A 19,472-nucleotide genomic window follows, 5' to 3' on the forward strand; every position below is an offset into this window, starting at 1 on the left:
GCATCGAAAGCAGGCTAGTAAGAATTTTTTTTTCACACATTGTTTCTAACCCAGTTAATTCAGATTGGCAAGTAACCCATAATTTTGCTTCTTTTTGGGGGGGGTGGGGGTTGCTAAATCCAAATGAATGTTTGTCATAATCAACATTATGCAACAGGTGCTGTCAATTGAGCTTAACTTGAATTGACCCCAGGATATTTCTTTAACATCGTCAGCAGCAAGACTACAAAACCAAACTTTACAAAATGATATCTTTGTGTGAACCCATTAAACAAGACTGAATGCATTCATAAAGACCATTAAACCCTGCTAAAAAGATAAGATTTGACCACCAAGTTGGTTAATGTTGTTCAGCGTGGTCTTTTTGAGGAAACTGTTTAACTATTAACGGCCTACTTCCATGAATCACCATTTGCAAAGAGCAATTCACCCAATAAGCACAATCACAAACATGTCAGTCTTTGACACGGCATATATTTCAATTTAACATACATTCATATGAAATATAGTCCTCTTCAGTGTATAAGTCTTTACAAACCTATGTTTCTTTTAAAAGCATACTGGATAGCAAGTTTTACTATAGAAAAGCTTGGAGTTATGGTATCGTACATAAATAATTCAGTCACTCGGTCTGACTAATGGAGCAGGGAATGCTGGGGGATTTGTTTATTTGTGGTATGTGCGTCTGGAGAGGAAAAGTGCTAGAGTCATCGTGCACAGAATCCATGGTCCAAGCACCCCAAGCGGGTAAACAATTTATGTTTGTCAGTTTCGCGCCAGATGCATGGTTACAGCTCAGCACCAATCATCCATCTGCGTCAATAGCTAGTTAACCCACGACTTTGATTTTCAAACATCTTGCTGACACTTATATTTCCACTCCGTCTTGTTCGGAGCCGGTTTGCATCCCTAGTAAAGCAGGCCTTGCTTTAATACTTGCTGTACATTATCGGTGAGTGATTCTTGAATTCAAGCAGCATCACAGGAACGAATGGCCACGAGTATGGAAAACTCTATGGAAAGTACATGCACACCTGGACTGCATATCTCAGTTAGTCCAAAGTCCATCTTTCAGGATGAAACTCTAAAGCAGCATTAACGATGAAAAGGCTTTTAAACGTTGACCTTTCTCCATATTCATGTGCCCCTGATCCCAATGGCACTCCTCTGGTGCGCGTCACATTAAAAATGCACTCTCTATTTGATTGCAATAAGTTAAAATAGATATATATATATATATATAAAAATAAGAGAGCAACCACAATTAAAAACAGAACGAGAAGAGAGAAAAATACTCTCAATTGGGACCTCGGATATATTCGCCCCTATATTTTAAAGTCTCATGTATGACATGTTCCTCTATTGTCGCATGAAATGCTGGGGAATTTGTTTGGTTTCCCTGTGCATGTAGGGAAGTGGAGAGAATAAGTTCTGCAGTCTGGATCACCGACACGTATGCATCTCGACCATCTTGCGGCACTGTTTGCACTTGACGTAGCAGCACCAGTGGAACTTGCAGCTGCAGCGGTCGACCACCTCCACCTCCTCCGTGTGGAATCCGCGACCGCAGCACATGAGCTCGCAGCCGTCGATGGCCTTCGAGGTCTTGTTGCAGAAGCGCCCTGCGGTTCCCAGTATGCCTGGAGTTCTGGGGTCATGTTCGCAGAAGTCTGGGCTCGGATCCAGGTACACCAGATCTTCATCTGTGTGCGGCTTGAACTGTGAGTTTCGTGGAACCAGGACCTTGGTGGTGCCCACTTTGCGCAGCTCCACTTCTGTAGCGCCGTCGAATTTCTCCTTGATGACGTTGCCCACTTTGCGGAACGGCGGCATTGCTTTCCAGCAGGTTTTTACCTCGCAGGAACCTGAAACACCGTGGCACTTACATTCCACTCGCATGTGGTTCAGAATTGCCTTGGGATGGTAAAAGAAAGGTAAGTTGTTAACAAATTATGAATGCTAAAAGCTTTCGGCATGATGCTTGTTGAGCATGTTACCTTCCTCCCTGCCTCGTTGTTATGAAGGTTCATTAGGGCTCTGTTGGAGGACTGTCCTTTACTTCGTTCTCTGACGTCCACAAAGGACTGGGAAAAAGCAACCCCGTATGCAATGTTATCTGAGCATCCTGACCACTGGAAACCTGTTGAGATAAAAGCGGTCAAAGATGGAGAAATTTAATGAGAAATCACGTGTTTTTAAGCAGCCCATCTGGAAACAAATGTACTGCATTGGCAATTTTTGTCCAGGCTAGTGACATTGGGGGCCAGATTTACTATCAGCTTGTGCCAGCACAAACCCTCTTTTGGTGTTAAAAAACTCACTTCCCACAGTGGGAAATTACCGCTGAAAAGCCGTGGACAGTTATTTTTGCAACTCACCTTATTGAATATGCATTTGTAGGAGTTTCCCTTTCGATCTGTAAATTTATGGGAGGAGAGTATTTAAATGAATCACGGAACGCAATTTACTAAGATTTGCGCTCATCAATTCACTGGTATTTGTGCTATTATTTAATGCCCCAAAAAAGCATGTCTTAAAGTAGGCGGTAATTTGCGCTGCTCTTGGTAGATTGCGCTGTCATTATGGAAATGAGATGTTGCGTCTGTGTACACCTTGTCAGTAAGTCACCCGCAGAATTTTTCCCTCCCATCGGCGCTTTTATGGAATCGCGCTCTAACGCTAATTTGCCCTGTTTAGCAAATCTGGCCCCAGATCTTTGAATGTCATTTATAGTTTAGTTTGAGACACTTACGTGTAAGTGAACTAGATATCCATGAAGAACGGTTATTTACTTTTACGTAATAATATGAAATAGTCTGCAATTATTTTTCTGTATTTTTGATGCTTTTTGATTATAGGGGAGAGTGGGGTAAGTTGACCCACCCCCTGTATCTTGGCAACTGTACACTTTTACTTTCATGTGACCTTGTATTTTGGAATCCCCCATCATTTCTGTCAAAGTGAAAAGGAGAAACAGGTGTGGAAGGCACCTATTTACTTTAAAAACTGTTTTTGGCTTGTCAAAGTAATGTCTTAGCATTAAATCAAAGCAAATTCATCCAGGTCTAAAAATATTTATGATGCATATAGGTGATTTAGGAACATATAAAACCATGTAAGTCATTTAGCTAAATATTAGCCTGAATTGGTAAGCTAGCTAGCTGTCCAAAATGGCAGCTATGGGGCAAAGTGAGCCGAATGCTGTGGGGTAAGTTGAAACCAGCATTTAAATTTCAATGTACCCCAACATAAGGGACTGAAGTTAAAGGGGTCATATGATGCGATTTCAAATTTTGAGGGAAGATTTGCATAACATCGCCCAAATGTATACGCAAAGAAAGAAGGCGTAACTTTTGATTCTCGCTGTAGTATTGTTGCCGCCGCCGCCGCCGCATGTCGTGGAGACGCTGTGTGTTTCATTGTGAAAGCGAAACTATTTTGTTTGGTCTTCCAAAAGAGGACACAGCTAGAAATCAGTGGTTAAGTTGTATTTACAACACTGTTCCCGTACAGTTCAAACCAAATATTCAGATGTGTGCAACGCATTTTACGGAGGACGAGGACTGTTTCCTGGGAGAGTAGCCTACAATGCCGGTGTTCTGGTGAATTCAGTTCCCCTGTTTCCCCTTCGGTGCGCATGCTGATACAGTCTATGATGCTTTCAAATAATGCTGACTCACAGCCTGTAAGTATGTTTTCATATTTAAAGGATTTGCCACTGACGATTCAAACGTGAGTTTTGAGCAGTGTAGAGTAGCGCTTGTTGTTTGTCGTTTCTCTGATCACAAATGCAGACATGGTTTTATGTTTACGCGGCGCGATGCAATGCAAAGTGTAAAAAGACAGTATACTGTAAGTCATTATAATCCCGTAATTATGTCCCCACTGGATGCAACAAATGCCTCGTTTATAATGGGTTTTAATGTTTTTGTCTTATTACGCCGGGACATGGCATCACAGTATGGTAAGGGGCGTAACATTTCCGTCACACGCTTGAGGAATTCGGCCAATCACAAAGCACTAGATAGCTGGCCAATCAGAGCACACCTCGCTTTTTAGAACGATGAGCTTTGTAAAAATCGATGCGTTTCAGAAAGGTGGGGCATAGAGGAGAAACAATAATGTACAGTATGTGGAAAATAATGTTTTTTTAACCTTAAACCGCACAAACACATTTCATTACACCAAATACACAAAATAATGTTCTTTTTTAGCAACGTCATATGACCCCTTTAAGTTAAATCTATATATTATTTGTAGTTTATTTGATAGGTACAGTGTACAAGTACACCAAATCCTTTGATAAGAACCAGAAGAAGCTTTTCATCACATTATAATCATTTCTTTCCAACTGTAGTCCCTAATGGCCGGTTCGACATTGCAGAAACTTTTGACTGTAATGTTTATTCGTTTCAGTGACATTTATTCAATAATTCTAATTCAGTTTTTATGTGTTTTATGCATTATGTTGTTTTTGAGAAAGTTATAATTTTCGTGTTCAACATATTGTTTCAGAAATGCCAATAATTAAAGATTGAAATTTAAACTTAATTTGGTTATTTTTATGTTGTTTAGGTTAGCTTTAAGAAAAGAAATATGACTGTAAAAGGAAACACAATTATTAAATTAGTTTAAAAGAGATAAATTATCTTCTAAATTTCACACGGGTTTGAATCAGTTTCATTCAGATGGTCATTTAACACCCAGATGGTGCATCTTACCCTCTTACTCGGATCAACTTACCCCGAACCTGGGGCAAATTGAGCCACGGGAACACTTTTTTTAATAAGAAGCCATATTTATAGAACCCTCTGTTATAGATACATTCTGATAATTTAAAATGATAGGAAACTTCCTGAAATTACTTTAATTTTACTTTTGCCTTATTTTCTCTTATATATATAGAATGCTTTTTGATTATTGTAGTATAATCTATTGCATTTCCTGTTCATAAACTGCACCTATGAACAACATGAATTGTTATTTACCATTTTATATATCAGTTGCATGACTCTTCCTGTCTAATCTGCCATTGCTTGGCCAGGATATGCTGCACCATACACCTTTTGGCCTGGGTATTATGGTTTCATAGCTATTTTAATCATCATAGTCCTAATCATTTAATCATAATTATTAATAGTGGTTTCACAGCAATTAATCAATCATCATAATCATTATTCAAACAAACTGCACATACCTTCTGGACTGACACCGTGCACATTGCGGTCGCAGCCACACTTGTCCAGCTCCCCACTGCTGCAGGCTCTGGTCACTGCAAAGGCTACGCTGGCAGCAGATATGGCGTACACAAATGCAGCTTCCCGTGTACCTGTGACTCAAATAAGCAGCCATTAAGCATCCACACAGTTTTAAGCATGTCCAGTTAAATTAATATGAGGCTACTTACCTTGTGTGACCACTTTGCCAAACACAGGAACACTCTCTAGCGTCGAGCAGTTCCAGCGTCGGTTGCGGAACTGAAACTGGCACTCGTCGATGGCGAGCTGAGCGCCCCTGCGGACCGCGTCCATCACCTCCACATTACGCTTGCAGATCTGAACCTGCCTCTGGATGAGTCCTCTGAGCTTCTCACAGGTTTCTTCATCCGAGATGCTCCCCACCGATGACAGCTTTGCCAGGTATCTGAGGACAAACCAATAGAGTCGTGATCGATAAATGTTCATAGACTCATTAATACAGGCATTTGTAAAGAAAAAACAGGCACACTTTATTTTAAATTCCAATTCTCGCTATTAACAAACCATTAACTCAATAAACCCATAAGTTTACTGCTTATTAATAGATTGTAAGGTAGTTGTTAAGTTTAGGTACTGGGTAGGATTAGAGATGTAGAATATGGTCATGCAGAATATGTGCTTTATAAGTACTAATTAACAGCCAATATGTTAATAATAGATATGCTAATAAGCAACTAGTTAATAATGAGAACTGGTCCTCATACTAAAGTTTTACTGAAAAAAAATTTGTATCGAGACACTGAATGTTTTTGGAGCTTGAAGAAAAAGAGTAAATATAATTTGCAATATTAGAATGTAGAATATTATGAATTTTATTCTTTCTTTATTTTACATATATATTATCATATTTATTATCAACATAGAAATCCTTTCTAACAATATAAGTCTTTACTGTCACTTTTTATCAATTTAACACATCCCTGCTGAATAAAAGTATTAATTTCTTAGAAAAGAAAGAAAATCAAATTAACTGACCCCAAACTTTTGAACGGTAGTGTATAAGGTTGCAAAAGATTTCTGTTTTAAATAAATGTTTTTAACTTTTTATTCATCAAAGAATCCTGAAACAAAGTATCACAGGTTCCAAAAAAATATTAAACAGCACAACTGTTTTCAACATTGATAATACATCAGCATATTAGAACGATTTTTGAAAGATCATGTGACACTGAAGACTGGAGTAATGATGCTGAAAATTCAGCTTTGCATCACAGGAATAAATAATATTGAAAAAGTATAGAAAAATAGAAAACCATTATTTTAAATTGCAGTAATATTTCACAATTTTACTGTTTTTTTCCTGTATTTTTGATCAAATAAATGCAGCCTTGATGAGCATGATACATTTATTTTAAAAACATAAAACATTTTACTGTGGTAATTGTATTAATTTATTTATATGTATATAAGTTTTAGCAAATTTGGGGTTTTGTATTATAATTTTTCCCAATTTATTTATTTATTTGTTTGTTTTAGTTAAATCGCTTGATTTATTTGTTATAGGATCTGACCCATGCATCGTTCCACTAGTTTGGTGACCCAACATAGGTTTTTCATTGACTTCATAGTACAAACAGTACAATAAACACAGCTAACATAAACAGCTTTGCCCTCCTTTGAACGTTCTTGGAAAGCTGTGCTGGACAGATGACGTAAGGGTGATGTTGAGAGAGGTGGATAGAGACTATCTTCATCCATCACCTCCAGGGCCAGGGGGTCGGGGCAACACCATCGCTTTAAAGGGTCTGCTGAGCTGCATCTCTTTAAGGCACCTTATAAAAATAGTCCTGTACTACAACACATCACACAGGTTTTCATCCGTACACACCAAGCTTGGTCTCATTATCATCGAGACTGGTGGAGATCAAAGTCTTGACTGTTTAAAGTCTGTGCAGATGCATTTAGAGAGTTGCGTGCAGGTGATGTTTGCAAGGGCACTCACGAATGTGTTTGTTTTGCATTATTTGTTTCTGAAGGTCTTTTTGGTGTGGTGCTGGGTAATTCCAAAGTGCGCCCAAGTGTATTGCGGATGGAGGTCTTAAGAATGGCTTTGAAGGTGCTGTGCTGTAAATACTCAATTAAGTTGCAAGATCTCAAGGTTTACTGATTCGAATCGTAGCTCAAGGCTAACCCTCAAAATCAGCACGGATCGGATCTGACTCACGAAATGCTCATCATGTAAATGCGAGTATTTACACTCTTGAAAGTAGGGTTTAAATGGGGGTTTTTGCAGAGATGCAACCATTTTTGGTACAGAGAAACTTTCATGGAACGGTTCTCAAAAGAACTGTTTTTTTTTCTTACTGTGAAGAACATTTTAGAAATCTAAAGAACCTTCTGTGGAATGGAAAGAATAAATGTTCTTAATGGAACCATCAATGCCAACACTGTAAAACCAAACAGTAAAATTATTTAAAAAAAAGTTCATTACTAAACTTATTGTACTTGAAAGAAAAAAGTTATGTGAACTCTATAACCAGTTAAGCTGAATTTGAAATAAATGAGCTAATGCAGACTTCTAGTTCTCAGCATGCTTTGCGTTAAGGAGAAAGTAAATGTTTAAATTAAGTGCTATTTTTGCGCAGGATCAGTATAATAAAGGATGTGTTAATGTTTAATGTTCTGTTAAATTGGGATTTTTAGGGGTTTCTTTTAATCTTGATCTGCAATGGTTACCTTCAAAGAGCTGTTTTACCTGATTTAACCCATAGAATGTAGCTTTGTTGGTACACTCTTAAAAAAAAAGGTGCTTCAAAAGGTTCTTCAAGCGATGCCATAGAAGAACCATTTTTGGTTCCACAAAGAACCATTTAGTCAAAGGTTCTTTAAAGAACCATCTCTTTCTTACCTTTTTATAATCTGAAGAACCTTCTTTCACCACAAATAACATTTTGTGAAACAGAAAGGTTCTTCAGATGTTAAAGGTTCTTTCTGGAACCATTTAGACAAAAAGGTTCTTCTATGGCATCGTGAAGCACCTTTATTTTTAAGAGTGTATAGATGAATGTATTTAGATTGATTTTGACTTGGAAACAAAAAAACTTAGATGTTACCATTTTTTTCAGCTATGCAGTTAACCAGCTAATCTGATGTTAATGCAATCACATATTTCAATTCATAGTTCAATTGCAATTAACATTCAAAATTAAAGTTCTACAAACTCAATCTTTGAGTTTGACTTAATTTTGATGTAACTGGCCTCGACTGTTTGATATCAGGATTTAAAGTCAATAAAGAAGCGTTATTTTTTGGTTTCAAGGGCTCTTAAGAGTGTATAGATGAATGTATTTAGGTTGATTTTGACTTGGAAACAAAAAAACTTAGATGTTACCATTTTTTTCAGCTATGCAGTTAACCAGCTAATCTGATGTTAATGCAATCACATGTGTGTCAATATTTCAATTCATAGTTCAATTGCAATTAACATTCAAAATTAAAGTTCTACAAACTCAATCTTTGAGTTTGACTTAATTTTGATGTAACTGGCCTCGACTGTTTGATATCAGGATTTAAAGTCAATAAAGAAGCGTTATTTTTTGGTTTCAAGGGCTCATCTTAACAAGTTAAAACGGCACGTCCAGCTCCCTGCAGCTGGCAGCGGTGCATCCCAACCCTCTCTGCTGTTGACAGGAGCTGATTTTGAAGGCCACGGCAGGGGCAGATAAGAAACAAACACCTCCTTGTCCACGGGACCATCATCTCTGCTCTCTTGAGCTTTGATAATGCACTCCTGTCCGGCCAGAAGATGAAGCATGACATCAGCGGAGCGGCCAGATGCACATGCATTCTGCTCGGAGGGTGTTTGACTTTATTTTGTATAGCATCTGTTGACGATTGCATGTTCTTGCATGCGTGTTTACAGCTTTTGTTTGTTTCACCAGTAAATTATCTCTGTGATCCTGACCTGATAATGAATCTGGCAGCCAAATGGTAGAGGAGGCCCATCCGTTCTGGCAGGATAAGCACTGGAATATAATATATCAGTGCCAGATGCTCTCATGAGACTTGCGCTCGTATCAAGCTCGGGATTTTGACAAGCAAACACCTGAAGAACGGCCCGCTGCGTATTTGTCTGGGAAAAAGATTGTCTGAGACCTTGAGAGAATCTTATTTTCATTGCGTCCCAATTCTAGCTCTCTAGCTTTCTACTACGTACTCGCTAAACGCAGTGCTAAGTTTGGGAAAACAAGGGGAGCCGACTGTGGGATTTTGTAAAAGAATGGGAGATGACTTCCTCTGCGCTTTCTGGGAGGTTTTTGCGGGAGCATTTCACCTGGAGCACGGTGCCTTCTTCCTTTTGTGTCATGTTTGTGTTGAATTACATTGCCCTGGCCTTTGAGCGCTGTTGGCTCCAGATGGCTTAACCAAGCGCGACTTAGCACGCAACCATGTCGTACGAGAGAGTTTGGAAGAGAATGAGAGAGAAAAAGAGAGCGGCAACACGTACACACGCCTGCATACATCCACTCGCTTTGTACTGCTGTCAACGTATACACACTTAAAGTTATATAACATACACTACCGTTCATGCTCACCAAGGCTGCATTTATTTGATCAAAAATACAGTGATATTGTGAAATATTTACAATTTTAAAATAGTTATTTTCTATTGCTTAATATATTTTAAAATGTAATTCATTCCTGCTGAATTTTCAGTGTCACATGATCCTTCAGAAATCATTCGCTGATTTGCTGCTCAAGAACATTTCTTAATAATGATGGAAGCAGTTGTGCATATTTCTATTTTTGTGGAAACCATGATACATTTTCTTTCAGGATTATTTGATGAATGGAAAGCACAAAAGAACCCGACTTTTGAATGGTAGTGTATAAATATATGTTGCAACTCAAAAGCTTCACTTCCTCTCAGCATCTTTTTGTGAGTTTATTGAATAATCAAACGATGGATGTTGACATTTCCTGTCTCTCTGCTGTAAATCGCTGAAAGTAAATATCAGACCTGTGCAAGCTACCGACAGCAAGTAAACATGCGTGCTATGGTGTCCAAGCGCCACAATTTCATGATGTTTACCAAAATATTTGATATTTACATATTTGTCAGTTGTGCGTCACAAGGCGCTCATGTCTGTGTATTAAAAGCTGTTTCTCTGAAATAAATTCAGTGTTAGGGGCGTTTAAGGGAACTCATGCATTTTAGGGCTTCGTATTTCACCCACATATTTCCATTTTATTATAATTATTTTTAAACACTACCTCCATTTAAAGACATTTAATGTCCCTCGGCATTACCAAGGAGTTTGTTTTGAACAGAAACACTATTGCTGTTATTATAATGCATGACTGTTGGCAATGCTCATACTTTTCCAAAAAACTTTGTTGGGAAACTCATCTTGCACCGTTTGTGGCACTGACAGGAATGATATAAGTTGTTCAAAATTTCCCTTTTCTAATCAATCAGATTTGATTTTCACAGGGCAGATGATGAATTGCATTAAGTATGCAACCACCCAAAGGGCCATAAGTGACACATGCCAGCAACCTCTCAGAACCTTAGTAATGCACTGAGCTGGTGAGTTTCGCATGCTCAAGCACATCTTGCATTTTCATTAGGAGAAGCACAATTCTTTGTCCTAATGACCTTAAATATTCAGCTATCAATATAGGTGATTTTAATTTTAAAGAGTCTAAATATTACTTTTAAAAGTTGAAATTACTAAGATTCAAAGGTTAGATTAGAGGTTGGTAAGATTTTTTTATGTTTTTAATGCTCACAAAGGCTGCATTTATTTGATTAACAATACTGTAAAATCCGTAATATCGTCAAACATGATTACAGTTTTATAAAACTGCTTCCTATTATAATATATTTTAAAATACAATTTATTTCTGTGATGCAAAGCTGAATTTTCAGCATCCATTTCTCCAGTCTTCAGTGTCACATGATCGTTCAGAATGTTGTTTTGTTTTTTTTGCTCGATAACATTTATTATTATGAAAGTTGAAAACGGTTGTGCTGCTTCATATCTTTGTAGAAAGTGTAGTAGTACTTTTTTTTAGCATTATAAATTAATTTAGAGTCAATTTAATGCATTTTTGCTAAATAAAAATTTTTTGAATGGTAGCCTAAAGATGATCACACCTTAATTCTCCTTACAAGATTGAAAATACAGTCAAGATGTCGAACAGAAAGGAGCCAAAATGTGAATCAAACATCCATCACAGAATGCAGCATGTTTTCAGAAACAGATGTGTCATTCTTGCACAACAGTGTTTCTCTCATAAACAACAGTGTTTCCTCAATAACTCAGTGACTCATTGGGATTTCTAGGTCTTGCAGACTATTCACAGCACATGTACCAAAAAGCCATTCGCTCATTTGCTTTAAGTTCTGAGTGTTCACCTAGAGCAACAGGACACAGAGTCTTATTGCATTTACACTATGCTCATCTGCAGGTCTAGTGGATGTCTTTCACTCTAGAGGGCAGTGTTATCTCATTTATTGACAATATCCTTGTCAATTAAAAGATTAGCACTGCAATTAACTGCAGTCAATCATATTAATCCTATTTGATGTCCAAGAAAAAAAAATCACACTTATGCCATTTTGTTTCCCGGGAAGTTTTAAGCTTGTTTCTCTTCTAGGAAATTAAATATTGAATGTACCAGACATACATCATGAAGACGCTTTCTTCAGAGACTTTCAGAGAGGTAAAAAAATATATATAATTTTTAAATAAACGAAGAATCTATACAGATTAACTCAGCTTCGCTAATTGTACCATATAAATATATGCTTCTACAAAACAGGACCTTCTGGATCATATGCCTTCAAAACCAAATGAATAAGGATTAGATATTTAAATCCTATTTGCATCAATTCAAGAGGTAAATTATAGATTATTACAGAGTCATTCCTAACTTGTTCTGTTTAGGTGCTGACAGGCCCCTATGGGAGTTTTGCAATTTTGTTTTTAAGAGAAAAGAACTTGAGAAATGTTGTTGTCTGATTATGAGATGGAACATAAGAATACGAAAGTAAAGGCCAAAAATATATACAATTAAAAGTTTTGGTCATAAAATTCACAGCACGAATGCATGAGGCAGTTCAGAAGAGCCAAATGCGGCTCTAGATCTCAATTTGCAGTTTTAAAAAGCATTCATTCTGCAAGAACATTAAAGGGTTAGTTCACCCAAAAATGAAAATTAGGCTGCGTTTTACTCACCCCCGAGGCATCCTAAGTGTATATGACTTTCTTCTTTCAGACGAATCCAGTCGGAGTTATATAAAAAATTGTCTTTGATCTTTCAAGCTGTTTAATGCCACTCAGCGAGTGTTGCATTGCTTCTCTCCAAAAGAACTTAAATAAAAATCGCCCATCCATGCGCAACGCTGAACTCATACATCATGCTCCCGGAACTGCTTCTGTGTACAATTGTTGGCGCAAGCTAGATTAAATTGATTATTACGTTTTGAATATGGATATCTTTCTTACAAAAACGCATCGATTCGCTACAGACGGCCTTTGTTCACCCCCCGGAGCTGTGTGAGACACTTTTTTTTATGGATGGGCGATTTTTATTTACGTTATTTTGGGCTGAAACAATGCAACACCCACTGAGTGGCATTAAACGGCTTGAAAGATCAAAGACCATTTTTAATATAACTCCGACTGGATTCGTCTGAAAGAAGAAAGTCATATACGCCTAGGATGCCTCGGGGGTGACTAAAATGCAGCATAATTTGCATTTTTGGGTGAACTAACCCTTTAATGTTTTTTAATGGGCTCTCAATTAGAGATTATTCAAATTCATCTTTTCATTCTTTCTTTTACTGTATTTGTCCGTCACCTGTTTTTTTATGCCATCTTTTTATTAGGCTAGTTGAGGAGGGAAATGGTGGATGTTGCCTGGTTTGATCAAATTAACCTTTTAATAGGATGCTGTATGTGACAACAGGTTTTACAGCTTCATTACCCTGTTGTCACTGGTGTTATTTGTGTTATCAGTGCTCGGCGCCAGAATGTATTTCGCATTAGAGGTTTCTCTCTTCTCATGTTGCTCATCAGCTGTGAACTATTTATTGACCGTCCTGTGCAAATGTCTCAACCACTGTTCTTTCCATCCCATTCAATGAGAGACACTGTATCGCTTCCCAAACAAATACAACTGCATGGTTTGGTATTATATTCATAATCACAACTGCAAGTGCGTTTTTATATTAGTAAACCTTCTGTGACCTCAGCATGTCAAAAAACATCTGTTTGACACCATGCAACACTTTCTTTAGTTCTGAAATTGTTGCATCATGAAACTAGAAAAAGAAAATTCATTAAGATAAACTTTAAAAGTTTAAAAAGGTTGCATAGGCCTTATGTTGGTTACTTAAAGGAATAGGTTAATAATACAAGGCCATCCTGAGATGAGTTTGTTTTTTTCTGTTCACCACTGGATCCACTGCAGTGAATGGGTGCCGTCAGAATGAGAGTCCAAAACATCACAATAACCCATAAGTAATCCACACGACTCCAGGCCATCGTTTAATGTCTTGTGAAATGAAAAGCTGCATGTTTGTGAGAAACAAATCAATTAAACTTTTTAACTTTAACCCGTCTCTTCCATAATCCATAATAATGCTTTCTCCAGTGGAAAAGTCCATCCCCTGTTGTCTTCTCACATCAAAATCCACCAACATATTTGTTTAGTTTTTGCTTGTAAACCCATGCTCTTGATCTGTGCATATTTCTCTCCTGATTCAGACGAGACGACTTTTTCACTGAAAAAGCATTAGCATGCATAGAGGGCTTGAATAAAAAAACGTAATGATGGATTTGTTTTTCTTCAAGCAGCTTAAACATGCAGCTTTTCACGTCACAAGATGTTAATTGACAGACTGGAGTCATGTGGATTACTTATTGTGATGTTTTTATCAGCTGTTTGGACTCTCATTCTGATGGCACCCATTCACTGCAGAGGAGTCATTGGTGAGCAAGTGATGTAATGCTACATTTCTCCAAATCTGTTCCCATGAGGAAACAAACTTAACTATTCCTTTAAAGATCGGATGGAATGATAGAGTCAGGATTTTTCAATAGAATTCTGCAAATTCTTTTAGAAGATATTTGTTCATCTACAACGGGGAAACTGTTCAATCGGTTGGAAAAGACATAGCACACTAAGTTGGAACAGACCAAGATAAAAGCAATAGTCGTTGCTTGTCAAAATGCATTAGAATAAGGATTGAAAGTGACTATTTGCAGTGTTTATTTAGAAAAGAGTTTGTTTAATAACATTTTACCATCTGTTATTTATAGTCTCTAATTAATGATTCATTCCTGGCATTTTTAATACAAACAAACTGCAAATGATCATTCATAAAATATTATAAAGCAATGTAAGCTTATATTTGCATGAACAAGCACATGCTGTTGATGGAGGTTTGAAGACGTGCGGGTGCAGTACAACTGCTCTCATGACCTGCACCTGCACCTCAACCCTCTACAGGTGCTGATGGATGTGCTCAAGAATAATACATTCACACAAATGAAAAGCTCTCGACTGTACTTCAAAACATTTCATTATGACTACTGAGTAAAGAGTGGACTTTTACACCCTAGTAAACAGGAGAACGTTATTTAATGCACACTCTTAAAAATGACTCTTCATACTAGAACTACAAATGCGTTATAGCTTAATACTTTTTAAGCACCAAAAAAACTTTATCATCTTCTTTTCAGAATGTTTATATTCTGGTCTTTCAAAGAGTTTAGAAGCCAAAACACTTAACTGAAGAACCTACAATGAAACATCAAGAACGTTTTAAAGTCTACACCTAGCCTACTATACAGCAAAGCCATTGAAGTACTTTTATTTTTTAAGATGTTCTGCACAATAATCCACAGGCTTCATACCTTTAATCTGATTTTATTTGAAACGATTGAGTGTGTTTTCTTAATCTTACTTTGCATCTCAATCTCATTTTAAGATCAGTCATGATAAAATCACTGTTTATTTCATCTGAACTAAAATAAGACTGCTATGTTGCTTAGAAGTTTTACCTCAGGAATATGTCTGAAGATGATCTTTAAGAAAGCATGCAACAGTTTTACTGAATTTGTTTTTAAATTCACCCTAATGTATTGTTAATTGTCATGCAGTTGACACTGAGCAATATTTTTCTACTTTATTTTAAGAATTAAAATAAAATAAAATAAAAACTTCCAATTTTTTTTAATGTTGTTTGGATATTGCAGGTTTTAAGTTTTTACTCTGAGTCTCTCTGTGTCATTTCCCTGTTGTTCGAATTAATCGTAAACTTCAACCTTACATTTCTTATCAAAACTTAGTCACATTTTATGACATCCAAATTCAATGAACTGTTTTCCTTAACCTGTAAATAATATTTACAGTGTGTCTTGATCGTTAGACAACATTTCAGCTTCTTGCCCACGTGTTGCTCATATAACTCGAAGCCATCACATTTTTTGTTAGCTAAAGAAAACCTGTCTAATGTCTATTTGGCTACCTGCTAATACCTGTCCCGAGATGGGGTTGGAATAGTGTACAAGCTCCTGTCAGAATGATCATATTTTGTAGACAGGTAGGAGGTTTTCCTTTAGTGTGAAGCGTGTCTGTACATGTCCCAAACCTGTCACCACGCCTTTAGTTAAAAACACTCTTCCATCGAAAACTCAACTACATCTGGATAGATTAAATGATGTGCTATTTCTGCCCCGAGGATACAGATAAATAATTCTAAACACCTAGAAATGCTAACATCTTGATGTGGCCTTGACCAAGCATGCTATTCTGCTTCTCAACTATATAAATATCAAAATCATGTCATTGATTTATGAGTTCTTTGCTATAATCATAAATTATCATAAGTGATTAATTTATACAGCTCTCTTCAGAGCTGTTACTGCTGTCATATTCATGCGTTGCTCTGCAGGCTGCGCGCAACCAGCGCCAAGCGCGGCTGTGCCAAAAGCACATTAACTGAACGTCTCCAAATAACCGGTTTCATTTCCTTATATTTTGTGCCGTCCATACAGTGCATTCTTTGACATTTTAATTTTCTATTAAAGGCAACGTTAGTTACTTAAAGTTTACAACTGTTTTGCGGGCTAATTCATGTCTTCTGCGCTTTCAAACATTGTAGGCTAATCTAGATATGCTATAATCTTATTCACAAATTCGCTTAGTTTCAGATTTGTAGTTCACATGCTGCATTTGACATTTGCTTTTAGGAATCTGACTGACTTTAGTCATAACAGTCAACCTAGACGTCAAAACATCACATGAATGAAGAAAGTGATATTGACTTACAGCCAGTTGCTCGCATTGGCGGAGAAGAGTGCTAGAAAGAGCATAAGCAGTGACCTTATCAAATACTCCGATGACATCTTGAAAGGATAAATCAGGTAAAGGTTGCTGGCGTAAAATCCTCAGGAGGGGTTTATCTGGGCACCGCTTGCATCGAAAAGCGATTAATCCATCATTGCGCATCCATTTGTATGAGAAGCAGGTCTGTCCGGACCAACAGTTCTTGTCTCCTAGTGTAAACAAGCGCAAGTGCTCGATATAGTTTATATGTAGTGGCAGCTAAATCACACTGAGTGGTATCCTCTGATGCGATTTCTTTAGAGCGCCCGCAGCGGTTTCCACGGTCAGCTTTTACGCAGCATCAGATAAAGATGAACTACGCGCGGTCCAGCCAGTAAAGCGACTCTAAATGGCAGTCCCGGTCCTGTGCGTGCAGTTAATTCATCTAAACGTGAAGTTCAGCTCCGTTTCATGACCCCTGTGGATGCCACTCTGAATTGAGTCTGAGAGGGAATGCTGAATTTACTGACTCCTGAAGGGTTTGGTAGGGGCGGTGCGTAATTTGGGGGAGGTTTTGATGTGTGAGAAAGCAGATAAAGGCGGGTTTAGTGCATGCATATATGTTTTCTCTTGCTCTTTGCTGCCAATAATTTTAGTTTTTTTTTTAAGTTCTCCAGAGGGACTCAATGCGGCAACTGTTCGCCGTGCTTGAGGTATAACCGCTTATGATTTTGGCAAGGTGTATTTTCCCTGGCCTCAGTGCCCCCAAACGCAAGTACTTTGTGGTTAGCATGCTATTTATAGGATGTCTAGCATTTTTTGGACAAAAATAGACCACATACATTGCTGTTATTATGGCATATTATTATAATTAATGCTGTGAAGCATAGTTGTCATTGAAAATGAGAATGAAGAGTCAATTCAAGACGCAGCGTTTTCAAAGGTAAAAATAGATTTATTAGGCTTGCGTAGACAAATAAACCAGGCTTGTCTTCGTATTGGACATTTGTCTGAAATCAGTCGTGGTGGTTTCCCTTTGGGTCGTTTTCTGTCAACATAGTCACAGCAAGGCTTCATCATAAGTTCATGTGTTTTAACATGGTATATGCAATGGGAAACCACAAACATCTTTCTATGCTGGTAAATGTATGTGTAATTGTTTTTATCTTGCAAGTTTACTAGGCTGACAGACAAGTGCTTGACTGGGTCACTCGGAATCGCTGTTGACCAACAGAGGGAGAAGGTGAGTAACAGTAACTGGTGCTTGGAGTCAAGGCTGGCGTTGGCTGGTTTCTGAATTGGAGGACTGCGTGGTTTCAATGTTAGGAATTCGAGATTGTTCTGATGAACCTTTTATTATTTTATTTTATTTAAAAAAAATTTTTGCAGCTCAATGTACAGTAGAGCATTTCTCTTTCAAAGCTTGCTTTGTGTAACGACCATTCAAACATTTTCAGGCTTCATTTAATATGCTTTTTTTTTGTCTTAACTATGATTTTATTATTGTTGTTGTTAAAAACAAAATTTAGGTAGAAATCATTTTTTTGTATTCCAGTCTTCATGATTAAATGATCCATCAGATGCCATTCTAATATGCTAATAACTGCTCAAGAAACATTTCTTATTATTATTAACATTGAAAAAAGTTGTGCTGCTTAATATTTTTGTTGAACCCATGATGCATGTTTCTTAGATGAATAGAATAGAGCAGAACAGCATTTATAAGGAATATAGGAATATTGTGTAACATAGTATTCACTATTCATCGATTTAATGCATCCTTGCTGAATAAAAACATTTTATATTTTAAATTTCTCTTTAAATAATAATCTTTAATTCATATTTTTTTTCTCTTAATTCTAAGGTGCTGTTTGAATGAGCTGACTAATGACATTAATAAATTATAATTAGTAGAAAAAAGCCATGCAGTCATGTTTAGATTAAATGCTTTTTCATTCTTGTGTAAATTCTCTCTCATCAGGCCTTTTAAATACTAGACTCCGTGTCTGGACCCAGAACACACTCGTTGCTGGTTCTGTCCAGTTCTGCACTCCGCTGGTGCTGATTTACTGAGCCTTGGCCCTCGTGCAATCCCACACTCACAAAAGAGGTGTGATCTGTTATCCCCACAGACGCCACCGATGATACTGGAGCAACAAGAGCAAGACTGCATGGAGCCAAGGAGACGAGGTTTGGACGGCAGACAACCTACATGACACTATTTTTTTCACAGCTGTTGTGCTTAAACACTCTCTTTCCCATTAAGTAAATCAGCAGCATTTGAATCACAATCATTGGTGGCGGATTGGTCAGGATAAGTCCCAAATTCTGTATCGGTTTAGATTTGGGAAGATTTTCTCTTGTCTTTAACTTCTAAACTTGTCTGGAGTGCAATGTAAAAGCCACTTAATGCCACTTAATTCCCAGTTTCTCTCCTATAAATTTTGGGTATTTTTTCCAGTTCAGTAACGAGACTGCTCTAGACATGCATGTGGATAAACAGGCAGTCAGAGATGCTGACTTACGACCGATAAATTATAGACATGTGCCACCAGTGAATGAATCCATTCTTGTGGCGCGAGCGCTGTAGACGTCTGGATAGGCTCTTCTCAGCATGCGCTGAACATGCAAGTGTGTAACAGTCATTGCACAGTAGACTGCAGTGCTTTCAGTACCTAGCAACCTTTGCATGACTCCTGCATAGCGTTTGCTCTTCCTCTGTCTGGAGTCATTCAAATTATGCTGCATCAGCCCTGTCTGCTTTGGCTGATATTTATCAATGCTTTAGGTTCCATTGCATAACAGTATTGTCCTTTTCACATTAGCCGGTGTTTTCACATTTCGGCACCTAAAACATATTGCCCTAATATATGTACTGGAAATATGGTTATTATTTTCATAGGATATCTTTCATGAACAAAACTGTAAAAA

At 37.5% G+C, this 19,472-nt stretch overlaps 1 protein-coding gene across 1 annotated transcript; it reads right to left on the bottom strand.

The window, feature by feature from the left end:
* Nucleotides 1-471: 471 nt before the first annotated feature.
* On the bottom strand, nt 472-17,026 carry LOC107565731 (protein Wnt-4a). The gene is made up of 5 exons (XM_016250999.1): nt 16,545-17,026; nt 5,408-5,643; nt 5,198-5,329; nt 1,998-2,140; nt 472-1,914 (listed from the first exon to the last, which is right to left on the bottom strand). The coding sequence occupies exons 1-5, from the start codon at nt 16,619-16,621 to the stop codon at nt 1,444-1,446; spliced, it is 1,059 nt and encodes a 352-aa protein (XP_016106485.1). The 5' UTR covers nt 16,622-17,026; the 3' UTR covers nt 472-1,443.
* Nucleotides 17,027-19,472: the final 2,446 nt, after the last annotated feature.

This window comes from Sinocyclocheilus grahami, unplaced genomic scaffold (genome assembly GCF_001515645.1).
Source record: "Sinocyclocheilus grahami isolate Dianchi unplaced genomic scaffold, SAMN03320097.WGS_v1.1 scaffold1021.1, whole genome shotgun sequence".
Classification (NCBI taxonomy): Eukaryota; Metazoa; Chordata; class Actinopteri; order Cypriniformes; family Cyprinidae; genus Sinocyclocheilus; species Sinocyclocheilus grahami.